This window comes from Hylobates moloch, unplaced genomic scaffold (assembly GCF_009828535.3).
Source record: "Hylobates moloch isolate HMO894 unplaced genomic scaffold, HMol_V3 SCAFFOLD_10, whole genome shotgun sequence".
NCBI classification, from domain to species: domain Eukaryota; kingdom Metazoa; phylum Chordata; class Mammalia; order Primates; family Hylobatidae; genus Hylobates; species Hylobates moloch.
In genome coordinates, this window is record NW_026652285.1 from 5,467,871 (window position 1) to 5,495,856 (window position 27,986).

Here is a 27,986-nt window from a genome sequence, read left to right on the forward strand (position 1 = left end):
ATTAACCACAAGTAATGGGACACACTGACATCATGCTCCACTCCCGTATGATGCAGTGAAAATGATACATTATCATTTCTGTAGTATCCCTGCCAAAAGTATATAACCTCTATCTAATCATGAGGAAACTTCAGACTAATCCAAATTAAGGGACTTTCTACAAAATAAACTATTCTGTATTTCTCAAAAAGTATTAGTCATGAAAAACAATTTTTTTTTTTTTTTTTTTTGAGACAGTGTCTCACTCTGTCGCCCAGGCTGGAGTGCAGTGGCATGATCTTAGCTCACTGCAAGCTCCGCCTCGTGGGTTCACGCCATTCTCCTGTTTCAGCCTCCCAAGTAGCTGGGACTACAGGTGCCTGCCACCAGGCCTGGCTAATTTCTTTTTGTATTTTTAGTAGAGACGGGGTTTCACCGTGTTAGCCAGGATGGTCTGGATCTCCTGACCTCGTGATCCGCCCGCCTCGGCCTCCCAAAGTGCTGGGATTACAGGCGTGAGCCACCGCGCCTGGCTGAAAAACAAATTTTTAAAAAAGTAACCCAGATTGAAGATAACTAAATCGATTTAACAACTAAATGCAACATGATCCTGACAAAGGACATTACTGGCAAATTTTTAGAAGGTTACAGTATTACATCAATGTTAATTTCCAGATTTTGATAACTATTCTATAGTTATATAAGAATACCTTTGTTTTTAGAAAAGTACACAATGAGAAGTATATTCAATCTCAAGTGTTTCAGAAAAAAATTATATACAGAGAAACATAAAGCAAAATAGGGAATGAATCTGTTTGAAGGAAATATGGAATTCTGAACTTTTCTTAAGTATAAAATAATTTCAAAATTCAAATTTAAAAGTTAAAACAAAAACAAAAATTACTGGCTAAGAGCCCAGAGATTAGAGGGAGAAAACTGGCTATTGATTCAATCTTTCAAAAAAGTGCTGAATATCCCTACTTTTAAGTGTGAGTTAGTTAATATGCTTCTAATAATTACCACTTAAATGCTTTACAGTAGTAAAGTGGGATACTCACATAGTTTCTTCATCAATATCATTTTCTTCTGTATTACTTGTTGCTGTGGAACTAGCAGAGGAACTGCTGCCATCGAGCTGATTTACTTCATCCTCATAAACAAGATCCAGATCCAGATCTCCATCTGAAAGCTCGTGCTAGATCAATGCCAAGAAAACAAGATGTCTATTCCAAATGTTTCTACTCAGTTGATCACCCCATCCAGCCCATAAAGCAAGCACCAAAGAATAATACAGTTATCAAAAATCTATTTTCTGCTCCTGTGCCTCAGCTGCTGAGCCCTGTAGAGAAAAATCACACAACCACACTGACTGGTATCATTTTACTAACTTATGCGTGCCGCCTTCAGCTGGGCCCTCAGCGTGACCAGAATCCTTCACATATTCCACATCAGCTTCCTGACAGAGTAACGTTTCAAACCATCACTCCTCAATTCTACCTAATTTTACCATTATCAAGGTCATTAACACTGTCACCTATCTGCACAGAAAAAAAATACCCACCATTAAGCAAAAACTTCCCCAACTTTCAACTGCCTTACCTGCAAACTCACCCTTCCTTTAACTCAGTTTATCAAAGGTTAACTGCTTCACCTGACTGCTCCATTCCAAACCCTATTATCTCTAGTTTATCAAAGCACTTAATCTGTGCATTCTCTCAATCCACTGGGTCCTTCATTTTAACTTAAAACTGAAGTCTCTCATCTTAAAAATTACTACAAAAAAACTGTCTATGCATCCCTTCTTATGTAAAAATATCAACTACTTCCTGAATTCTTATTCTGGATTCTGGCTGTTGTTTAGCTGGGATATAACCTGGCTATCTACCAAATCCTAAATCATTCTACCTACATAAGTAATGATAAGGCATGTACTAGTTTCGGTGAATGAAAATAGAACACCTTTTTTTTTTCTTTTTTCTTTGAGATGGAGTCTTCCTCTGTCTCCCAGGCTGGAGTGCAGTGGCACAATCTTGGCTCACTGCAACCTCCGCCTCCCAGGTTCAAGTGATTCTCCTACCTCAGCCTCCCGAGTAGCTGGGATTACAGGTAAACACCATCACACCGAGCTAATTTTTGTATTTGTAGTAGAGACAAGGTTTTGCCATGTTGGCCAGGGTGGTCTCGAACTCCTGACCTCATGTGATCCACCCACCTTGGCCTACCAAAGTGCTGGGATTACAGGCGTGAGCCACCGCACCTGGCCAGGACACATTTTTAAAATCCACAATGTATGGTAGTTTAGTTTTTAAAACTACACAGTTTGTTTTATACAATATATTGTTTCTTTCACAACCTTGAAATGCTTTGATTCAACAACTTCTGACTTATTAACATTTACATAAGGGCATACATACATTATTAACGGAAATCAATGGACAATATTTTTAGCCTACTATTTCAGCACATAGTATGTTAAAAGCCATGATTCTACTGTTTTTTTTAATCAAACACAAAAATCTAAAACTGGCCTCATGATTACATGATAATCTTCATTCTGAATCTTCTCCTCATCTTCTTCATCCTCTTTGACCTCTCTTATAGAAGCTGTAGTAGGACCACCCTCGAGAAGCATGTCAGAGCATGCAGACTTCTTAGCTCGTGTCTCTGGAGCATCATCATTTTGGGGGCTAAGATGGTTATCTGGTGGTGACAAATCTCTTGACTTCTGAGTTCGAGACAGCTCAATAGTAAGTCTCTTTTAAAACAAGAAAAGCACAAATATTAGCCACAGCTCACTGGCGCAGTAAAAGATGTCTCAAGTGGAAAAAAAAAAATGCATCCAGATGTTCCTAAAACCATTTCTTTCCTTCCTTATTTATTTTTTGAGAATGGTCTCACTCTGTTGCCCAGGCTGAAGTGCAGCAGTGCCATCATAGCTCACTGCAAGCCTTGAACTACTGGGCTCAAGCGATCCTACTGCCTCAGCCTCTCAAGTGGCTGGGACTGGAGGTGTGTGCCACCATGCTTGGCTAATTTCATTTTTATTTATTTTTAGAGACAATATCTTGCTATGTTGCTCAAGCTGGTTTTGAACCCCTGGGCTCAAATGATCCTCCGCCCTCGGCCTCCCAACATGCTGGGATTACACGAATGAGCCACCTCACTTAGCACCATTTCTTAAACCACTTCTCTGAATCCCTACTGCCTTTTATTTATAAAAAAAATTGATGACAAAGATAAACTGCCCCATTCATGCTCATCCTCCTTCTTTCATACCCAGCCTAAGCTAAACATACAGTTAGCGAACAGTATAGTGAATACAGGCAGTTTTAAATAGTACATTTAACATGAAAATCTCTGAAAGCATGTATTTATTCATATTTTCCTCCCTGACCTATTAATGACTTATAGCACTCCAAACCTCCTGCCACACCCTAACTTCCTAAGGGAAATGAAACATTCTTTAGTTTACCACTGTAAAATAAAAATTCATCGATTAATCTTCCCCAGTGCTCATTCAACAATAGTAAGAGTGCAAGATGGGACAACTTTTAATTGCGCTATAGCCTAGAATCCTCTAAATCCAAGACAACTTGTGGAAGAGAAACTAAGTCACTGACAGAAACACAAAGAGCTTATCTCAAACTACAGCCACACTGTTCAAAACAACTTTATGCAATGATGGAAATGCTCTAGATTTGCAGTAACCAATGCAAGCACTTGAAATGTGGCTACTGCAACTAAGGAACTAAATTTTTGATTTTAATTACGTTAAATTTACAGACCAGGCACACTGGCTCAAACCTGTAATCCCAGCACTTTGGGAGGCCAAGGCAGGCAGACTGCTTGAGCCCAGGAGTTCAAGACCATCTTGGGCAACACGGAGAAACCCATCTCCATAAAAAATACAAAAACTATCCATGACACATGCTCGTAACCCCAGCTACCTGGGAGGCTAAGGTGGGAGGATCACCTGAGCTTGGGAAGTTGAAGCTGAAGTTAGTGGAAATTGTGCCTGGCAACAAGAGTGAGTGCGACCCTGTCTCCAAAATAAAAATAAATAAATAAAGTGGCCGGGTGCTGTGGCTCACGCCTGTAATCCCAGCACTTTGGGAGGCCGAGGTGGGCGGATCACGAGGTCAGGACATCGAGACCATCCTGACTAACACAGTGAAACCCCACCTCTACTAAAAATACAAAAAAATTAGCTGGGTGTGGTGGTGGGCACCTGTAGTCCCAGCTACTTGGGAGGCTGAGGCAGGAGAATGGTGTGAACCTGGGAGGCGGAGGGTGCAGTGAGCCGAGATTGCGCCACTGCACTCCAGCCTGGGCAACAGAGCGAGACTCCGCCTCAAAAAAATAAAATAAAATAAAATAAAAACAAAGAAATAAATAAAGTAAAATAAAAATTTACATAGCCATATGTGGCTAGTGGCTACTAAACTGGACACTGCAGAACTGGTAAGGATGAGGAACAAGATAACTAGATTTTTTTTCTAATTACAAATTACAACATTACAAATAGCAATAAATATATAAAATCCAATTACAAATATAACAAGCCAAAAGGACAACAGGAAACACTAAAACAGAAATAGATATTTCCTTACCTCTTTAAGGTTGTTTATTTGTTGGATATAACTAGTCTGTGCAGCTTCCAACTGAGTAATGTACCAATGCTGGTCCCGGGATTTTTGAAAGAAAGTTGGTGAACGTACCTGAAACCTTAAAAGAATCGTGCCACATTAAAAAAAAAAAATTCAAATGGTAAAATATTATCAGTCTAGCACTGAATTCTGCAATTTGGGTTAACTTGATTATAAGGCCAAAATTCACATAAACTTAGAGCTGCTAGTATTTGTTGTTTATAGATGTAGTCCACAGATTATGACACAAGATTCTGAAAAGCCAGTTGTCCTCAAACTACCTTTCTAAAGAAATAACATTGTACATTGTAGTTAAGCTTCCCAAACTAACCTACTAAGGCATATTTATTATAATAATGTAACTAAAATACAATGATGAGCGTTGAGTAGGGAAGAAGAGAGCCATATACTATGCAATTTCCTCCTATAAGGAGGAAGATAACTCTTATCCCTTTCTTCCCTAAATCAGGCCCTAGCAAAATACAAAGTTTTAAGTGCTGCTCTTTATATTTCTCTATTCCATCTCACGTTCCCATATTTCCTGCCCCTCAGAAAAAAATCACTTCCTGGGTCAACCACCCAGGATTGCTTTACTGTCCCCCAAGGAGTTACATGCTCTAAATAAACTACATCCTGAACCCTTCAAGATAGCAATCAAAACTGCCCTTATTACAATATGGCATTATTTCAGCTTAGGTTAGGAAAAAAAGTACTGCACCTACATAAAACCATATTAATATATAAATGACAGAATCTTAACCTATCCAGAGTTGTTTTAATTTAAAAAAAAACTAATACTAAAGCAAACAAACCTCTACCTTTGTTACATAGCCTAACGTGACTATATTTACAGTGAAAAAATTGCAGTGCATGTGTGAAGGTGTTTTTGAAGAAAGGAAAAACCACAAGGCAAGACTAATTTGGACATCTACATCTCTCTCATTCCTTCCAGCCCTTTTACCTGGCTACACAATGTTAGCTGTTCTTTTTTTTCTAGGATTTTACACTTTAGTGTAAGAACCTACTGACCATTTAACAGTTATCTGGCAGTAGATATCTAGTTTTAGTCAAGAATACTAATTAAAGGAAGGACAGAACATAAACACTAACTATAAAACAACAGTCCTATTTAATGTTGGGATAGTCTTTATAGGTCAGAAGTTTTGGGGCATCATTATATGTTATAATCGGATGATCAAAATGAGAACTTGAGTATTTAAAAAAAAGAGAGAGAGATTGGTCGGGCACAGTGGCTCACACCTGTAATCCTAGCACTTTGGGAGGCCAAGGTGGGCAGATCACCTGAGGTCAGGAGTTCGAGACCAGCCTGGCCAACATGGTGAAACCCCGTCTCTACTAAAAGTACAAAAATTAGCCAGGTATGGTGGCAGGCGCCTGTAATCCCAGCTACTCAGGAGGCTGAGGCAGGAGAATCGCTTGAATCTGGGAGGCAAAGGTGGCAGTGAGCCGAGATCACACCACTGCACTCCAGCCTGGGCAACAGAGCGAAACTCCGTCTCAAAAAATCAAATCAAATCAAATCAATCAAATCAAATCAAGAGATTAAAGTATGTTCTGAACTGAACCGAGTAGAGATGATTCACTCAACTGAGCAGAGACGATTCACAGTCTAGAAAGTACCCACTGGTAAGACATTAAAGTAAGACCATCTAAACACTATTATTTTCTTTGAATGATTTAAACCACTGGTTAACCCTGCACATTAGTTCTAATATTTTGCCATTAAAACAAAACCAAGCAGCAGGTAAAATGTCTTAACTTTCTGTTTTAATGAAAGAATGAAATATACATTCGTAGTTATAGAAAAGCCTTAAATAACTTTCTAATAAATACATATAAAATTCCACCAGAATCTTGAACTAAAAGGTTTAAAGTTTGAGCAATGTCTCATTAAATAAATAAATATAATAGGATAATGAGAAGCCCCCATCCAAGAACTTCATAGCAATTTACTTATGGTGCTACTATAGCATTATTTTATAATAAGAGAGTAGTAAATTCTGTTTTTATCTGCCAATTTCATCTTGAGTTCCCTGTGGACAAAAACCATGTCTATATTTTTCTTATTAGCAACTCAGTGTCAGGCATATGGTACAGACTCAATGTTGCTTAAAAAAAAATGATGTCATAACAGGAATTTGTTTCTGTACTAATAAATAACACTAATAAGGATGAAACTAGTGCTATAAGAAAATGGGTCTTTTATAGGTTGGTAAAATTGATGTTTGAATAATTTTGTAATTCTCTCTATGGCTGAAGCATGAAATAGCAATAAATTATTTCTCTTGGTGAATAGTTAAACCCTAGAAGTCTGAAAAGCTATACGAAGATAACTAAAATAATCCCTCCCCTCAAAAAACATGATTCCAGGCACAGTGGCATGCAGCTGTAATCCCACCTACTTGGGAAGTTGAGGCAGGAGATCACTTGAGCCCAAGAATTCTAGACTACTGGGCAATATAGCAAGACATTGACTCTAAACAAAACAATAACAAAAACATATCTTTTTCCCTATACTGAAAATCATTTCCCTTGTTAAACTTTATACTTCCAGAAAAGCTACAGAAAACACGTAAGAGTAAATGCTGATATGATAGCAACTCATCTGTCCAGTATGCTCAAGAACAAAGAGCTCTAAATAAGGGAAATTCAGGAGTACATTAAATCACTCGCAAGAAAAAAATGTTTAAAATCATTTTGATGAGAATTTTTAAACTGTTTTTTTTTTTTTTTTAGACGGAGTCTCACCCTGTCGCCCAGGCTGGAGTGCAGTGGCGCAATCTCGGCTTACTGCAAGCTCCGCCTCCCTGGTTCACGCCATTCTCCTGCCTCAGCCTCTCCGAGTAGCTGGGACTACAGGCGCCCGCCACCACGCCCGGCTAATTTTTTTGTATTTTTTAGTAGAGACGGGGTTTCACTGTGGTCTCGATCTCCTGACCTCATGATCCGCCCGCCTCGGCCTCCCAAAGTGCTGGGATTACAAGCGTGAGCCACTGCGCCCGGCCTAAACTGTTAAATACTCTGAAACTTCTCAGTTCAGAACATATTTTAATCTCTTTTTTTAAATATTCAAGTTCTCATTTTGATCATCAAATTATGACATCACGCAATGATACCCAAAAACCTTTTTTGTTTGTTTTTTTAAGATGGAGTTTCACTCTTGTCGCCCATGCTGGAGTGCACTGGTGAACTCTCGGCTCACTGCAACATCTGCCTCCTGGACTCAAGCGATTCAACTGCCTCAGCTTCCCAAGTAGCTGGGATTACAAGTGCCCGCCACCACCACAAGTGCCCGCTAATTTTTGTATTTTTTAGTAGAGATGGGGTTTCACCATGTTGCCCAGGCTGATCTTGAACTCCTGACCTCAGGTGATCCACCCACCTCAACCTCCCAAAGTGCTGGGATTACAGGCGTGAGCCACGGCGCCCAGCCAATGCCCAAAAACTTCTGACCTGTAAAGATTACCCCACGTTAAACAGGGCTATTGTTTTTAGTTACTTTATTATTATTTTTGAGATAGGGTCTTGATATGTCGCCCAGGCTGGGGTGCAGTGGCATAATCTCGGTTCACTGCAACCTCCACCCGCTGGGTTCAAGCGATTCTCCTGCCTCGGCCTCCTGAGTAGCTGGGATTACAGGCGTGTGCCACCACAGCCCGGCTAATTTTTGTATTTTTAGTAGAGATAGGATTTCACCATATTGGCCAGGCTGGTCTCAAACTCCTGACCCCAGGAGATCTGCCTGCCTCAGCCTCCCAAAGTGCTGGGATTACAGGCGTGAGCCACCACGCCTGGCTAAATAGGGCTGTTGTTTTAGTCAGTATTTATGTTCTATCCTTTCTTGTAAATACTACACCAACAACCAACAATAAAAATTGATGGTTTTGGCCAGACGTGGTCGCTCACGCCTATAATCCCAGCACTTTGGGAGGCCGAGGTGGGTGGATCACCTGAGGTAGGGAGTTCAAAACCAGCCTGATCAACACGGAGAAACCCCATCCCTACTAAAAGTACAAAATTAGCTGGGCGTGGTGGCGCATGCCTGCAATCCCATCTACTCAGGAGGCTGAGGCAGGAGAATCACTTGAACCTGGGAGGCGAAGGTTGCAGGGACCAAGATCACGCCATTGCGCTCCAGCCTGGGCAACTAGAGAGAAACTCTGTCTCAAAAAAAAAAAAAAAAAAAAAAAAATTGATGGTTTTCCCAAATACCACATGTTCTCATTTATTATTTAAGAGCTAAATGGGCTGGGCGCGGTGGCTCAGGCCTGTAATCCCAGCACTTTGGAGGCTGAGGCAGGCGGCTCAAGAGGTCAGGAGATCGAGACCATCCTGGCTAACACGGTGAAACCCCATCTCTACTAAAAATACAAAAACAAAATTAGCCAGGTGCAGTGGCAGGCACCTGTAGGCCCAGCTACTCGGGGGGCTGAGGCAGGAGAATGGTGTGAATCCAGGAGGCAGAGCCTGCAGTGAGCCGAGATGTCGCCTCTGGGCGACAGAGGGAGACTCCATCTCCAAAAAAAAAAAAAGGAGCTAAATGGTGAGAACTCAAGGATATAACAAGGGGAAACAACAGACACTGGGGCCTACTTGAGGGTGGAGGGTGGGAGGAGGGAGAGCATCAGAAAAAATAACTATTGGGTACTAGGCTTAGTATCTGGGTGATGAAATAATCCGTACACCAAATCACCATGATGTGAGTTTACCTGTATAACAAACCTACACATGTACCCCAAACCTAAAATAAAAGTTTAAGAAAAAAGTAGGAAATTGCTGGTTTTCATCAACTTTCATCTTGATTCTTCTACTTTTAATTTGCTGTTATTTACAAAGAACTGATAGTTGCTTTATAAAATTAAGTTGTAAAACCAGTCACTCAAATATAATATGCACTGTGAAGTGAAAAAAATCAGCACTTTATCCCTCACTATTCTTAGATTTCCAAATGGTGAGGTCACTAGAAGTTCAACAGATAGATGGAACATTACTATATTTACTGGAAGTTGTAGTTTCCCACCCCCCCACTTTTTTTTTTCTTTTTAAAAAGATGGGGGTCTCATAATGTTTCCTAAGCTGGTCTCAAACTCCTGGGCCCAAGCCATCCGTCCATCTCAGCCTCCATAGTAGATGGAAACACCAGCGCACCACTGCGCCCAGCTTATCTTTAACGGAATTGCTAACTAGATGTCAAAAAAATGTTTGACTTTTTGACTACAAATTTTTTATTATTATCCACTTAAATAAAACAGTTAAGAAAGTGATAAGGTTATAGTTAGTATGAATTTCAATATTCATCTTTGTTAACCAAATGATCTTTGAAATATAGTTCTGATGATATTATTTACCCACAATAAAAACCACAACATCAAATTTTTCCTATTACCTTAAAATCACTGTATCGTTTTGTGGATTCAAGTATCCTTCATTTGCAAGTAAGTCCAAACGGAAAAATCTATTATAGCCCCAGCATTCTCCAACTTCAAAGTCAGATGCAAATTCTCGAATGATATTTTTTGTAGGATCATTACAGGATTGGTGAACCATCTCTACACGATATTCATATCTAAAATTGAAAAACAGACCATTACTATACAGTTAGTAAAGTAAAAGACAAACTCATCTAAACATTAAGGTCACTAAGTAATTACCTGAGAAGAAATCTTATTGATATATGCAGTTACATTTCTTTTATCATTTATAAAAACAGCAGTATTTTGGGGTTTTTTTTTTAATTTTTTTGAGACGGAGTTTCACTCTTGTTGCCCAGGCTGGAGTGCAATGGTGCAATTTCAGCTCACTGCATCCTCTGACTCCAGGTTCAAGTGATTCTCCTGCCTCGGCCTACAGAGTAGCTGGGATTACAGGGGTGTACCATGCTTGGCTAATTTTGTATTTTTAGTAGAGACGGAGGTTCATGTTGGCCAGGCTAGTCTCGAACTCCTGACCTCAGGTGATCCACCCACCTTGGCCTCCCAGTGTGCTGGGATTACAGGCGTGAGCCACCACGCCCGGCCAGAAAAAGAGCAGTATTTTTTTTTTTTTTTTTTTGAGATGGAGTCTCACTCTGTCGCCCAGGCTAGAGGGCAGTGGCGGGGTCTCAGCTCACTGCAACCTCTACCCCCTAGTTCAAGTGATTCTCCTGCCTCAGCCTACCAAGTAGCTAAGATTACAGGTGCATGCCACCGCGCCCAGCTAATTTTTTGTATTTTTAGTAGAGACAGGGTTTCATGTTGGCCAGGCTAGTATCAAACTCCTGACCTCAGATGATCCATCCTCCTTGGCATCGCAAAGGACTGGGATTACAGGCGTGAGCCACCGCGCCCAGCCAAAACAGCAGTATTTTGAACGAACTACCAAAACATGAATGGCACTAGGTCCTTTTTTCCTCGTAAAGATGTTTACCAATATATCAGGTATAAAACAACACCTCAAAAAATAAATAAATTTTGAATAAACAAGTAATTCAAAGTTGCTTTTGTTTTACTAATGCAATATTTCTTCCATATATTCACTACATATGTTTCCTCATACATAAATATTGTTATTTCTTTATCCTTTGAGGTTTATCACCTTGCAATTTTAAAATATAAATTTTGAAATACTCTACTGTATTTTTCCAGTACAAGTGATAAGAAAACAATTATTGTGTATTCAGAAAATCAAAGGCTATAAAATTTCCTAATAGAAAATAAGTATGCAACCATAAAAAAGAATGAGATTATGTTTTTTGTGCAACATGGATGGATGGAGCTGGTGGCTATTATCCTCAGCAAACTAACGCAGGAACAGAAAACCAGACACCACATGTTCTCACTTATATTGTGGGAGCTAAATGATGAGAACTTATGAACACAAAGAAAGAAATAACAGACACTGGGGTATACTTGAGGGCAGAGGGTGGGAAAAAGGAGAGGAGCAGAAAAGGCAACTATTGGGTACTGGGCTTAATTCCTGGGTGATGAAATAATCTGTACAATGAACCCCCATGACATGAGTTTACCTATGTAACAAACCTTCATACGTAACACCAAACCTAAAGTAAAAGTTAAAAAGAAAAGAAAAAGGAAAAAGAAAATAAGTAGGCTGGACACAGTGGCTAACACCTGTAATCCCAGCACTTTAGGAGGCCGAGGTGGGCAGATCGCCTGAGCCCAGGAGTCTGAGACCAGCCGGGGCAACATGGCGAAACCCCATCTATAAAAACAAAAAACAAAAAAATTAGCTGGGTATGGTAGTGCATTCCTGTAGTCCCAGCTACTTGGGAGACTGAGGCAGGAGGATCACCTGGGCCCAGGAGGTTGAGGCTGCAGTGAGCCATTAATTGTGCCACTGTGCTCCAGCCTCAGTGACACAGCAAGACCCTATCTCAAAAAGAAAAGAAGTATACATTGGGAAAGCCAATATATTCTAATTTATATATCCAATCTTATAAAATTTTCAGGTTTACAAAAAGACAAGATACAGTCTATAAACTTTTGTGCATTAATGCACGTTATCAAGAAAGTGAAGACAACCTACCAAATGGGAGAAACTATTTGCAAATCATATGTCTGATAAAGGTTTAGTATCCAAAATATATAAAGAATTCTTAAGCGGGCACAGTGGCTCACATCTGTAATCCCAGCACTTTGGGAGGCTGAGGTGGGTGGATCACCTGAGGTCAGGAGTTCAAGACCAGCCTGGCCAATATGGTGAAACCCTGTTTCTACTAAAAATACAAAAATTGGCTGCGCGTGGTGATGCATGCCTGTAATCCCAGCTATTTTGGGAGGCTGAGGCAGAAGAATTGCTTGAACCTGGGAGGCAGAGGTTGCAGTGAGCTGAGATCATGCCACTGTACTCCAAGCTGGGTGATAAAGTGAGACTCAAAATACATTAAGTAAATAAATAAATGGAGACAGGGTCTCACTCTGTCATTCAGGCTGGAGTGCAGTGGTGCAGACACAGCTCATCGCAACCTCGACTTCCTGGGCTCAAGCAATCCTCCTGCCTCAGCCTCCTGAGTAGCTGAGACGTGTGCAGGGTCTCACCATATTGCCCAGGCTGGTCTCAAATTCCTGGTCTCATGCAATCCTCCCGTCTTGGCCTCCCAAAGTGCTGGGATTACAGGTATGAGCCAGCCAGTCTGGCATATTAAACTTTGACTGAACACAAGACACTAAATTTTACTCTGTTGGATGTTAGATACTTCAGCAACCTTATACATTTTCTTGAGCTTCCTTCTGGGATGCAGTTAAGTTACTTGAAAACAATTTGATCCTTTCAGGTCTTACTTTTGTTAGGTGGGTCCAGAGCAGTGTTCAGTCTAGGGCTAATTTCTGCTATCGAGGCAAAAACTTCCTTAGCATTATACCCAATGACCCATGAATTATGAATTTCTCCACCATGGCTGGTTGCAACAGACACAGTTCCTAGCCCCGTGTGAACAGCAGGCACTCACTATTCCCTCTAATCCTGTCAAGCAGTTCTTTCCCCAATCTCAGGTAGTTTCCTCAGACATATGCCCTGATAAGTACTCTGCTGAATACTCAAGGGGAACCCATTACGGATCTCTAGACTTCAGTCTCTGCAGCTTTCTCCTCTCTGGTATTTTGTCCAATGCGCTCTAGCTGCATTGTCCTTTCTAGACTTCAGCACTATCCCCTTAACCAAGTCTGCGAGATTCTCCCTCAGTCCCAGCTCCTCCCTGTGCAGCCTGAAAACTCTCTCAAGGCTGTAAGCTGGAGAAATCACCGAGCTAGTTTGTGTTTCTCATCTCTCAGGGACTGCTTTCATTTGTTACTACCATGTCCAGTGTCTAGAAAATGTTGTTTCATGAGGTCTTTTTTTTTTATTGTTGCAGGAAAATGGGTAGATCTCACCCCTCTTGCTTCATGTTAGCTGAAAGCAGACATTCCACACCAAACTAACAGATTTCATGTAACAGAGTTAAAAAAAAAAAAAATCATTAATATGATTCCAGATCCCACATTGTAAACAACATTTAACAACCTACCACTTGTTCAGTTTGGACGTAATATCAAAGAAGATCCACAATTATCTAAAACCACTTTAAAAAATATTCCTCCTTGACAAAAAGTACATTTGTGGTTCTCAGGGACTGAGGGAAAGGGGGAATGGGAAGTGACTGCTAAGGAGTACAGGGATTCCTTGTGGAGTAAACAGAATGTTATAAAATTAGATGTTGGTGACGGTTGTAGAACTCTGCAGACAGATTTCATACATGTATTTCAATCAAAATGATATTTTTAAAAAATTGAATATAAAAGCAGACATGAGAATCCAGTTGTCTTCTTTTAAGCCAGATAGTAAAGAGATTTCCAAAAATGCAAAGCAATACAAGTTTTCTTAAAAATATTTTGTTTTTAGAAAAATACCATCCTATGATGCCAAGAATTCCACATTATTCTACATCTTAACACACATACCAATATAGTAATTAATAAAAATAAAAATTAACAAAAATTGCTAGGGGTAATGTATGTAAATGCACATTAAGGTTGTTATTTAATTACACTTCTTACTTAGAAGTTTCAGGCAAGCCAGCTGAGAGTTCCAGAAACACAGATAAGTAGTAACCTCGCACAACTCCATTTCCATCCTAAAAGAATAATAATCAGTTTAAGTGTAAAAAAATTAAGCCACAATACAACAAAATGCAGATAATATCTGACATCTAGATTGAGAAGTACTTCTAAGCCTCAAAGCAATGGAAGAAATAATTAAAAATACCAACAGATTTGAGTTCTTAACAACTTTAAACTTTTGTGCATTTAAAAAAAAGTAAAACTATTAAGGCACAAAAATGAAGGGAAATATCAACAACCACGAGAAAGGTTAAGAGTTTTAACATATATAGAACTCTTACAAATCAACCTTAACAAAAAAACAAGACCCTAATGGGAAAAATAATTTCATTAGAAATGAGGCAAAAAAAATTTAAAACCAAAAATTAATTTTTAAGACCAACATACAAAAAGGTAATACCCTATGCTGAAAGTAATTAAATATAATTTCTATATGATTTTAATATTAGAATTCCATACAAGATTCTGTCTAGAGATTGAGAAGTTGTTTAAATCTCTACTATAGATTTTATTTTTATAAAGATAATTACTCCCACCCTTTTTGTTTAATTTGGCAAGACTCTTTTAAAAAGAGAATTACTTCCTATGTATTTCCCTAGTACTTCAGGTGTCTATGTTTTAAAAGAATCACATTTATTATAACTACTTGTTTAAAACATCTGTTCCTCCAAAGAGACAGTGAAGGCTGAGAACAGAGATCCTTATACATCTCCAGTGTCTACTGGGATATGACTACAGAGAGGTACAAGTACTATTAACCCCTTCGTTTTCAGTCTACCTTGCTTGAAAGGACCTGAGGCAACTTTTGAGGTTCGACATGATAATCACTCAATAGATATCAATGAATAAATGACTCATCAGCTAGGTGAATAAAGCCAGACATAAAAGGTTATATATTATTGTATAATCCCATTATACAAAACTTTTCTAAAAAAGAAAATAATCTGAAACTACATATTGAAAGACTTCAATGTGTAACTGAGAATACTAACCCAGGAGGACTAAAATGTGTAATAGTAAATTACTGGACTCAAAAAGATTATTTAGCATCTAGGTAATATCACCAAACATCTTTAAAGGTAAAGAAAATTAGTTTATTATCAGACTTTTCCTAAAGAAAATGGAATTGCATATTGAAGATACCCAATGAAAGAAAATATGAGCCAAGGATTTCATATCCAGCAATACTAGCCTTAGAATATAAAGGGCAAAAACTGTTTTCAACATATGAGAACTCAGGGAACATTGTTTCCAATAGGCCTTCCAGCAGAATGTATTAGAGAACAAGGTGTGGACAAACAGTTGTCTAATATGGGGGGAGAAGGGGAACAGGGAATGGGGACAGCATATGTAACAAAAAAAGAAGAGTTAACAGTTCTCAGTAATCAAATTAGTATACTACAGAACTCTGAAAGAAAGACCTTGGTTTCAAAATTTATTAGAAATATGAAAAACTTACTGGGTAAACTTTTAACCTCCAGCAAAGTCCTGAAACTTGAAGAGGTGGACTGTAAACAGGATCTGCTCTCTGACGCAAAGTGCTAACGAAAAAGAAAACCAACCAAACCCCAAGATCAAAACTGCTGTGAAATGGCAACAGGCAAAAAGAAAAACCAACCAGTTTCTTTGTTACATATTTGAAATCCTAGACAAATAACAAGGTGACTGAACAGGTCAAAATTCCACTGTAAAAGTTTAGATATGCTTACATTCTGAAATAAAGAAAATTTAAAGATACTGAAATATTCAGCAATATCTTTTAAGTTTCAGGGAAAAAAAAAACCCCTCAAAATTGTGACATTTCAGGGAAAAGGAATGTATCACTAAGTCTCCCAAATTTAATTAATGCTTCAACAAGCAATCTTTCACCATTAAAAATAAAACAAAACCCAGAATGTTTCTTCCTCACTTCTCTGCAGTATAATCATCTTTTAACATTGAAAAACGAGAGTACACTAAACCTTAATATATGTGGGAAAAACCTCAAAGAGACTATGTTTTAGCCACAAAAGTATCCCATAAGAAAAGACAAATTAAATGGGAAGAGGGATAAATTCTGTGTAGCTTTTTTTTTTTTTTTTTTTGAGATAGAGTTTTTTGAGACAGTTTTGCTCTTGTTGCCCAGGCTGGAGCGCAGTGGCACAATCTCGGCTCACTGCAACCTCCACCTCCTGGTTTCAAGCGATTCTCCTGCCTCAGCCTCCCAAGTAGCTGGGATTACAGGCGCCCACCACCACGCCCAGCTAATTTTTGTATTTTTAGTAGAGACGGGGTTTTACCATGTTGGCCAGGCTGGTCTTGAACTCCTGACCTCGATGATCCACCCACCTCAGCCTCCTGAAGTGCTGGGATTACAAGCTTAGGCCACCATGCCCCGCCCGGTGTGGCCTTATTGTGATGGCCTTTGCCTATTATTTGGAGTTTCTCTCCTGAAGACCTTGTATTCCTTGTTTCCACTTCCAATGCTGCCCTCAAAGACAAATTGCTAAGAACCTTTGCATGTTATGATCTTCATTTCTGATCTTAGAGAAAAAGTAGCAAAAGCTAACAAAATTAACATACAACTGACAAAAGCTACACATTTCTTACAATAATGGCCCCTTATCCACAATTCTTCACTTTGAGCTGAGATAAACGGATCTCAATGGATTTCTTCCCAGCACTTTTATTTCTGAGGATGGTTTAGAGGGGGCTCATCAACCTCTAACTGTCCGGCCCCCCACCTTAGTCAAAGCTAAGTGATCTCTCTTATTTAAAATGGTTCCTCACTTTGGGCAGGGCACCGTGGCTAATGCCTATAATTCTAGCACTTTGGAGGCTGAGGTGGGAGAATTACTGGAGCCCAGGAGTTTGAGACCAGCCTAGGAAACACAGTGAGACCCCATCTGTATGGTGGCACACGCTTGTAGTCCCAGTTACTTGGGAGGCTGAGGTGGGAGGATCGCTGCAGCCCAGGAGGTTGAGGCTGCAGTGAGCAATGATCACGCCACTGCACTCCAGCCTGGGGGACAGAGCAAAACCCGTTCTCAAAATAAAAAGCAAAGGTTCCTTTTCCCAGACTAGAGAAGCAGTCAGTCTAAAGATACAATACAATCCAGCACAAATTATCTCCACGTTTCTAATAGGAAACTTATTCTTCTAAGACTTCTAAAGTGAGTGACACAGTTCACTAGATTACTGTCTTACCAAAGAATACCTTTCTGGCTCTTCCTTATATACACATACAAAAAAACCAGAATTGTCAAAAACTCTTACCTGAAATTCTCTAAAACAAAAGTAGCTGAATCGTAAGATGGCACTAATTCACTAAAAAAAAGCAAAGGCAAAAAAAATTATTTAGCTTACATGTTTAAAATTCCATTTGCCTAAAAAAACCAAGTCCCTCACTAGTATCTTAAAAACTTTATTAAACTAAAATCTAAGAAATATTTTTAAATCTTTATTGAACATAACATTAAATCAAATGAATTCATAAAACCATCAAGTCTGCAATTAAATTGGAGATACAAATACTTTATAAAAGTTTTTTGGCTGGGCGAGGTGGCTTACCCCTATAATCCCAGCACTCTGGGATGCCAAGGTGGGTGGATCACCTGAGGTCGAGAGCTCAAGACCAGCATGGCCAACATGGTGAAACCCCATCTCTATTAAAAATACACCAAAATTACCCAGATGTGGTGGTGTGCACCTACAATCCCAGCTACTTGGGAGGCTGAGGCACGAGAATCGCTTGAACCCTAGAGGTGGAGGTTGCGGTGAATCGAGATTGCACTACCACACTCCAGCGAGGGCAACAGAGCCAGACTCTGTCTCAGTCAACCAATAAATCAATAAATAAATACTTTATAAAAGCTTTTTTTCCTAAAAGAAAAAAGGCAATACATTATGTAATTAATTATTAAAGTAAGTACAAGGAATACACTTTAAAAAGTACTCATGGAAATGGGAAAAAGAAACTGACGCTTAGGGCGTGAATCTGAATTATGAAACAGATATAAAACATCCTTTAAAAAATGAAACAACAGTCAACGATATCACAATTAATCCCCAAACTTCCTTCTTTGGAATGAATTATGGGAAATATTAACAGACCTCAAATACTTTGAAACTATTTACTAGCAAATAAATCTATACATTTTTATAGGATGAATACCTCATCACCTAAGGGGCAACTGTGATGGACTAGCACACTCACACTTTCTTGACAAGTCAAAACTACTTCAAGCAACTTTAGTCCCATCCAATCTTCTTCAGAGAGAACTGTATTATAATCACAGAATGGACTAAAAGTCACTTTGCTGCTAACTACCTTCAGTCATGTGGATGGTTTGTACACTGTCATTAGAACACCTCAAAATTCATTAAAACACTATGAAAAAGACTATCATACAATGTTTTAATACAGTGCTATAAATTTGATATATAAAATTACAAATTTACCAAAACAATAAACTGCAAACCATTTCATCACATCTTCAGATATATTTTCTAAAGTTCAATTCATCATAATTTTGGTTATTATCAAAAGAAGATAAAAGACACATCTATAGCACTGCCACACTATGATACTGTCTAAAGAAATTAGTGGCTTGCAATACAATATAGATAAATAATTATTTTAATGTAAGAATGTATAGCTAAATAGGTCACATCTTTTACATAGTAAGCAGATGTACTTTGCCCTGTGATTAACTATATAGCTACTATCCAAATTGACTATGTCAAGAATTCCTATGATATCCCTAGTCAGTTGTTATCCTTCTTAGAAGACTCACTTTCCTCATCCCCATATACTTTTGCCTGGTTAACCCTTAGTATTTCTTCAGATAACAGATTAGAAGTCACATACTCTTGCGGGTTTGCTCTAAGGTCTTCCCATTATATGATCTCCTAGCACTCAATATACACAAACCCCAATTAGCAGGACCAATGCAACTAGTGCCTAGGAAGCCTTTCTGGAACCATAAACCTAGTAAGAGCTCTAAGGGAGTCTTCCCAGTATAGTCTTCAAATTTGACATGCTTTTGTAATTTTGTGCAACTTTCAATCACGTCTCTCATCAAGTACAGAATATCCTCCACAACATGCAAAGACTTTAATCAATCCCCAGTTGCCTGCTAATCTGCATATTATTTCTTCTGCCATGTCCAGTGTAATTTATTTCTTGTGTTGTTGTTACTGTTATTTCTGCTCTAAGTCCAGACTATCATTATCATATTTTATTGGCCATTAAGGGTCAAAAGGCTTCAGCAGAACACAAAATAAACAACAGGAGATGCCATTTTCAACTCAGAATGGTGAAGTAGAAAGCTTCCAGGCTAAAGAGCATAGGTTACTAACACTCAGGAACCAAGAGGGTACATTTCAGTTTACCCTAGTCTCACTTGCTGAGAGAAAATGACCACATTCAGAGCATAGAAAACAGGTACTGTGATATACTTTTACATATGTACATTTTCCTAGGGAAAACTTTTTGGACACAAATAGTATAATGACAAATTAGTGGTATGGGGCAGCATTAAACAGGATACTTACTTCCCCTATCACCAGTTACCACATTAATTTTATTACTGTTCCAATAACCTGTTTTTCTAAGTCATAATTATAAATCCAAAGAGCTCTGTATTACGCTTAATGCTAGCACTTAACACATGCCTAAAATATAGCTGGCATATATTCACTGAATGAATGTTTACAAATACTTGCTGGCAGATTCGTAGAGTTGGAACTATTTGCTCAAAAATTTCTTTTGCAAAAGAAATTATTTTGCTTTTTAAATTTTAATTTTTTTTTTTTTTTTTGAGACGGAGTCTCGCTCTGTCACACAGGCTGGAGTGCAGTGGCGCAATCTCGGCTCACTGATTTTGCATTCTTTATATGCATATACAAAGCTATTGCTACTGCTAGGCCATCTAATTCCACCACCACATCTCCATATTATGCTCATTCATTTAGAGGTTATCTTCAATCATTCTGATGTTATCATTCTGTGGCTGCAGAAGAGGCACTGCTTTATCTTTTCATAGCTTTAAAATTTTCTCCTCCTCTCTTAGAAGTGTAGACTGCTCTAGTTATGACTGGATTCATCTCATGATGGTGTCAGTGAATCTTTGTCTTCACAGAATATGGGAAACTACCCTCAAACCATCTCTAGCCCAGTAATCTGAAGTCACTAATCTGCAAATCTTCAGACCAATAACCTTATCATAACTTCACGAACAAAGGGAAAAAAGGGAGAACCACAAGTATCCATTTGTTTCTTAAGGAAATAAACTGCTGAGCTATATAAAAACTGGTTCTCCTTATCAACTTGACTATTTCTCCCTGAAACATAAAACTCTCTATGAACTGACAGCTTTACTATTGTATCTTTTATTTTTTCTTTTCTGCCTCAGCCTCTGGAGTAGCTGGGATTATAGGCATGCACCACCACAGCCGACTAATTTTGTATTTTTAGTAGAGATGGGGTTTCTCCATGTTGGTCAGGCTGGTCTAGAACTCCCGACCTCAGGTGATCCACCCGCCTCGGCCTCCTAAAGTGCTGGGGTTACAGGCATGAGCCACCGCGCACCCAGCCCACAGTAAGATGTTTAGTTCCTCTTCTCCCATGCAGCACCTACAACAATACTGGGCACATGGTCTTTAATAAATAACACTTCACTGATTTAGTGACCTTTTCTTCTCCACTGTGGCTCCATTACTAATTACTAACTGATGGAACTAAAGGCAATGTGCTTTGCACATCTAAACTTTCGTATGTAACTTAATGTCACGAATGCTGGTCTTTCTTATTTGGCCCTCTTTTCCTGTATGTTGCAACTAATAAAATAGGTTTCTAATAAGAATTAAATTAAAAGCCAAAGTTTCCGATAAGGTAGTGAGCATTACTGGAGAAAGAGAGTAGCCCCTAAAAGTGCTTAATTAACAGACTAGTGAGCATTGTTGCCTGCCTGATAAGCTGCTGAAAGTGGTATAAGAATGGGAATTTACACACATCAATGGTTCCCAAACTTTAGTGCAGTATTATTACTTAGAGTGCTCAAGACGCATTTCTGAATACCTCCTCTATAAAGATTCTGGGGAAGTTGGCCTGGGAATTTGCATTTCAAACAAATGCCACACATAGCTCTGACTTAGGTCATCCATGAACCACACTTTGAATTGAAAAACACTAATTTTTATATATGACCCTCAGGTCAAAATCTGTTTCATTCCACAGGGGATGAAATGGTTCAGAAAACAAATCTTCAATACTGAAATAGCTGACCACAGTATCAATGAGGCAGCCTAGGGATTTTGGTGAACATTCTTCAACCAAATCTACTTAATGACAGCAAATACGTAGTCCTTTTAATAATATTCAGTGCTGTCACTCAGAAACAGAGATTTAAACAAAAAAGTCAGTGCTTTAAAAAGATAGGAATACTTTATGAGGTTGTTAATCAGAAAGGAAGACTTCTACTGGTCAGTGAGAACCACCGGAGTTCTAGCTGTCAGAAAAACTTTGCCCTTCTGTTTATAGGACTGTGGCATCTATAACGAGTAAGAAGGGCTTATAACAGTGATTCTCAATCAGGGGTGATTTTGTTCCCATGGACATTTGGCAATGTCTGGAAACATTTTTGTCACAACTGCAAGGTGGTGGGGTGGGGAGTGCTACTGGGATACTGCTAAACATCCTATAAAACACAGGAAAGCTCACCCCACCCCACAAGTAATTATTCTGCTCAAAATGTCAACAATGCCAAGATTGAAAAGCCCTGGCTTATATGATATACTCTAGTACAGTGAATGCGGCCAGGCATGGTGGCTCACACCTATAATCCCAGCACTTTGGGAGGTCGAGGCAGGCAAATCACTTGAGGTGAGGAGTTTGAGACCAGCCTGGCCAACATGAAGAAACCCCGTCTCTACTAAAAATACAAAACTTAGCTGGGCGTGGTGGTGCATGCCTATATTCCCAGCTACCCAGGAGGCTGAGGTGTGAGAATTGCTTGAATCCGGGAGGTTGAGGTTGCAGTGAGCTGAGATCACGCCACTGCATTCCAGCCTAGGTGACAGAGTGAGACGTAACATAAATAATAATAAATAAATAATACATTAAAAAAATAAAAAATAAAATAGTACAATGAATGCTCTGTAATCATCAGAGGCATCACATATTAGAGGAAAAAGAAAAGGCAGCTCAACATATAAACATTTTTATAACAAAGGCTATTTTCTAAATGTGCCACAGCCCTCACCATGGTAGGAAAACTTGATAGTATTCCATAAGTCATCTCTCTAAGATAAAGTCTGTCACACCAAAATGTTTATCTAAAGCAGTGGCTTCACCCCTCATCTTAGAATAAGCTAAGGAGATTTTAAAAGAACAAACTGAAAATGTCCATCTGAACCCAATGTCATAGGCTGAATTGTGTCTCCCCAAATTCCCATGTTAAAGCCCTAACCCCCAATGTGACTGTTATCTATAGCCAGGGCCTTTAGGAAGATAATTAAGGCTAAATGAGTTGATAATGGTGGGTCTAATACAATAAGGCTTGTGTCCTCATAAAAAGAGAAAGAGACACCAGAGACTGATCTCTCTCCAAGCAAGAACAGAGAAAAGGTCAGGTGAAGACACAGAAAGAAGGCAGCTGTCTGCAAGCTGAGGCAAAAAAGTGAATTTTCTGACACCCTGATCTTGGAATTCTTGTCTCTCAAACTGTAAGAAAATACATTTCTGTTGTTTAAGGCACCCGGTATATGGTATTTTGTTATAGCAGCCCAAGTAGACTAATACACACCCAAAGATTTTCTTTCAAATGGCCTGGGGTATGGTATGACCAGCACTGATTAATTTTCAGCCAAATCCCAAGTGATTCCAACATCTAGTCAGAAACCACCAGTCTAACACCACAGAATGATCACAAACATGCTTGAAGGAATATGCTGTTCAGAAAAATTCTAAGGTTTGGCCCAAGATGAAAACTAGGATACTTTTTGCCATAATTATTTCCTCTCTCTATCTTTTAGGATCTGGAGATAACATGCCGTCACCTTCAAATTCTTTTGGCATTTCATCAGTTTCTGAGTTTTGTGTTAGGAGATATAGTTCAATTCAAAAGGTACACTGATGAAGCTAATGTAATCAATTTTTTTCTATACTATGGAAGATGGAGCTCTTGGAAAAAAAATGATTCCTAGTTCATTATCATTTTCTCTTAACAGTCAAAAGTATCAGTCTGTGAGACTTTTCAGGAGAACTAGATTTGTATGTATACAACAGAGCTCGCCAGACCACTCCATTATAAACAAGACCTTAAAAAGCTATGGAATGGCCAAGTGTGGTGGCTCATGTTTACGATCCCTAGTAATTTGGGAGGTCAAGGTGGGAAGATCACTTGAGTCCAGGAGTTTGAGACCAGCCTGGGCAACAAGTGAGACCCTATCTATAAAAGAAAAGAGAGAGAGAGATGGCATCAAAAAAAATAACATTGTTTTGAAACAAGTATATGCATTTCTACATAAATTTCAAATGAAAATGAAATTAAAAACTGTGTCATACCTGGTAAAGTCTGGTGGAACAGGAGTGGTAACAAAAGATGCCATGGGCTTCCGATGAACTTGCTGAAACATCATAAGGATCTCTGAGCTCTTAGATATCAACTCACTCTTACTACAAGACCGCAACTGTGTGAGGAAAAAAATTATTTGAACAAACAAAATTACTATTCACTGCCACCTCAAAATTCTTAAGAAATTACAAATTATTCTGATTATAAACTGAAAAAAATGATAAAAATAACTCAAAGTGAGCTTGAGAATTAAGAATGTACAAAGAATCTAGGTTTATTTCTATAATATTCTAACAGTAAAGTCACTGAATAAGTATACTTAATATTAATGCATTTTTCTCTCCTTACATTTTAGGATAAATGAAGTTTGAAGCAAGTACAAATATACTTTCAGGCTGGTACAGTGAAGTTATTATGAATGTATTAATGAACAAACCTGTAAGTTGAAAGCTTTTTTTTTTTTTTTTTTTTTTTTGAGACAAGAGTCTTGCTCTGTCTGTCGCCCAGGCTGGAGTGTGATGGCGCGATCTCGGCTCACTGCAACCTCCACCTCCTGGGTTCAAGGGATTCTCCTGCCTCAGCCTCCTGAATAGCTGGGATTACAGGTGCGTGCCACCACACCCAGCTAATTTTTGTATTTTTTAGTAGAGACGGGGTTTCTCCATGTTGGTCATGCTGGTCTTGAACTCCTGACCTCATGATCCACCCGCCTCGACCTCCCAAAGTGCTGGGATTACATGCGTGAGCCACAATGCCCGACCAAGTTGAAAGCTTTTAAAAGCAATTTCTCAGATTGTATTCTAGGTAACAGAATACAAAACGTACACACATACACCCCGCGCGCGCGCACACACACACACACACACACACACACACACACACTATCTGATACTAACTTGGGAAACACTATTTTGGGAAAAAGTAACAAATCTAACTTCAGTAACATAATCATGGTAGATAAAAGATAAGACTACTAATTTTTTCTTCAAAAAAACCAGTTTGAAGTAACTCCCAGTTCTGCCACTAATTACATGACTCTGAGTCTGTTTACATACAAAACGAAAATAGTAATATCCACCACTGCTTACTTCGTGAAGTTTGTTATAAGGATTATGAAGCTATCGTGAAAAAGCTTTGTAAACAATATGTTATGTGCTGAATTTTGTGCCCCTTTCCTCCATAATTTATATACTGCAGGCTCAACCTCCAGTACCTCAGTCTATTCGGAGATAATCTTTAAAGAGGTGATTACGTTAAAATGAGGCCACTGGGGTAGGGCCTTAATCTAACATGACTGATGTCCTTATTAAGAGGAACAGACTCTAGTGCTGCACAATCACACAGAAAAGTCCATGTGAGGACACAGTAAGAAGGCAGTCATCTACAGGCCAAGGAGAGAGACCTTAGAAGAAACGAAACCTGCCAACACCTGAATCTTAGACTTCCAGCCCCTAGAATAATGAGAAAACAAATTTCTATTGTTTAAGTCTCACAGTCATTGGTATTTTGTTATGATAGGCCTAGCAAACTAATATACTATCAAATGCCATATGAATGATATTCATAAACCCACCTACAGGTGAGTTTGTATCTTTTAAATAACAGTTGCTTAAGGCTCACCAAAAATAACATATCATATGGCTGGGCATGGTGGCTCACACCTGTAATCCCAGGACTTTGGAAGGCTGAGGCGGGTGGATCACTTGAGGTCAGGAGTTCAAGATCTCATGACCTGGCCAGTTCAAGGCCTGGCCAACAAGGTGAAACCCCATCTCTACTAAAAATATAACAATTAGCTGGGCGTGGTGGCACGTGCCTGTAGTCCCAGCTACTCAGGAGGCTGAGGCACAAGAATTGCTTGAACCCGAGGCGGAAGTTACAGTGAGCCAAGATCGTGCCACTGCACTCCAACCTGGGCGACAGGGCAAGACTCTGTCTCAAAAAAAAAAAAAAAAGTATCATATATCACATGATATATACCAAAGTTTATAGTCTTGGGTTACCAAGAATAATGATATCATGTTTGAGCTACTGCATCAACCAATGACATAATGGTAAGTGGTAATAGCAGAAAACAACAAACAGCTGCATATTTTGTCATTCATATTATTATGTGTCAGGCATTGCCCAAGACATTATGGTTTTTTGAACAATTTACATAAAATGATCTAAAGTTATTTGAATTGTTTGCTTAAGATTTTTAAGGTATGCTAAAAATCACTATGTATATGTACATACATACACACATAATACAAAAAATTTTAACTTATATTAATTGAATGCTTACTGTGTATATCCTTGACACCATTTCTTCCAAAAGCAACTTGCTCCCTTCAACAGAAGTTTATTATCACATACATGTGTTTCCACAATTACTATGTGTGTACATACATCCATAAACAATGTTCTGAATGTTTTCAAACTTTACATAAACACTATCAGGCTATATCACCATGTAGCCTACATGTTTCAGTTAATATTACTTTTTTTTTTTTTTTGAGACAGGGTCTCGCTCTGTCGCCCAGGCTGGAGTGCAGTGGCACGATCTCGGCTCACTGCAGTCTCTGCCTCCCGGGTTCAAGCAATTTTCATGCCTCAGGCTCCCGAGTGGCTGGGACTACAGGCATGTGCCACCTCGCCCAGCTAAGTTTGGTATTTTTAGTAGACACGGAGTTTCACCATGTTGCCCAGGCTGGTCTTGAACTCACTCAAGTGATCCGCCCACCTAGGCCTCTGAAAGTACTGAGATCACAGGCATGAGCCACCACGCCCGGCCTATTTCTTTACTTTTTTAAACAGATGGGTCTTGCTATACTTCCCAGGCGAGTGCAGTGGCTATTCACGGGTACAATCATAGCACTGCAGCTTGAATTCCTGGGCTGAGGCAATCCTCCCACCTCAGCTTCCTAAGTAGCTGGGACTACAGGTGTACATCCAATCTCAATACTGTTTTGTTAAAAACTAAGACAATGGCCTAGGCCTACACATGGTCAGGATCATCAATATCACCACCTTCCACCTCCACACCTTGTCCCATTGAAAGGTCTTCACGGGTACTAGCACGTATGGATCTACAATGCTAACAATGCCTTCTCCTGGAATATAGTCAATGTTTTTTTAAAAAGTAAGAGTAAACTCTAGAATATATTCTAGAATAATGAATGGTATGGTATAGTAAATACATAAACCAGTAGCATAGTTGTTTATTATACTCATCAAGTATTATATACTATACATAATGTGTTATATTTTTATACAACTAGCAGTGCAGTATGGTTGTTTACACCAGCATCACCATAAACACATGATTAATGCTTTGTGCTACTACATTACAATGGCTATGATGTCATTAGACATCACTATTAGGCAACAGAAATATTTCAGCTCCATTTTAATCTTATGGGACCATTGTCACATATGCAGTCTGTCATTGACCAAAAGGTCATAATTTGACACGTCTGTATATGGGAGATGTGTATAGGTTATATGAGAATACTATGCCATTTTATATAAGGGACTTCAGTATCTGCGGATTTTGGTATCCATGAAAGTCCTGGGGCCAATGCCCCACAGATATATATGTATGTATGTAAAAAGAAAAGGAAAAAAGAATGGGGATAATGAAGAAAAATAAGAGTATTTAGTAAATATTTATGTTCTGAATCCTACAAGCCAAATTGTCAATCAAGTACAAAGATAAAATAAAAATATTTTCAGACAATGCAGTCAAGAAAAATGTGTTCTGATTACCCTTCCTGGAAAGCTACTGAGGGAAGTGGGATATTAAAACAAAACAAGTAAATCAAGAAAGTGGAAACCATAGGAATCAGGAAACATGGGATTCAATACAAGAAAGATGTGAAGGGAATCCCCAGAATGATTAAGATAAAAATCTCAGGATACAGCTGTGTATAAGGCATAGAGAGAAATTATAAAAAGCAAATTCCAGACAAGTGAATGTATCAGATATTTATGCAACACTATATATTTTATTTACTCATTTACTATATGCTTCATATTCACCCACCTTAATCTAAAATATAAACTCTATGAGGACAGAATTTTACCATTTTGTTCACTGCTGTATCACCAATATCTACAACGATGCCTGCTATCTATTTAGGACTTAATATTTCCTCAATAAATAAAAATGCTAAATTTTAGCATAATAATCACTACATGTAAAGTAACTG

The 27,986-nt window shown here is 38.8% G+C and overlaps 1 protein-coding gene across 4 annotated transcripts in view; it reads right to left on the minus strand.

Annotated features, from left to right (window-relative positions):
* Nucleotides 1-27,986, minus strand: part of TRIM37 (tripartite motif containing 37) — a 118,276-nt gene that overhangs the window by 60,659 nt on the left and 29,631 nt on the right. For all 4 annotated transcript variants that reach the window (XM_058445196.1, XM_032162850.2, XM_032162852.2 and 1 more), the window contains exons 9-16: nt 23,784-23,908; nt 17,492-17,542; nt 15,696-15,777; nt 14,174-14,250; nt 10,033-10,212; nt 4,590-4,704; nt 2,519-2,734; nt 1,038-1,174 (exon numbers count right to left, since the gene is read on the minus strand). In XM_058445196.1, the coding sequence (XP_058301179.1) occupies nt 1,038-1,174; nt 2,519-2,734; nt 4,590-4,704; nt 10,033-10,212; nt 14,174-14,250; nt 15,696-15,777; nt 17,492-17,542; nt 23,784-23,908 (983 nt within the window). The remainder of the gene's footprint in view (nt 1-1,037; nt 1,175-2,518; nt 2,735-4,589; nt 4,705-10,032; nt 10,213-14,173; nt 14,251-15,695; nt 15,778-17,491; nt 17,543-23,783; nt 23,909-27,986) is intronic.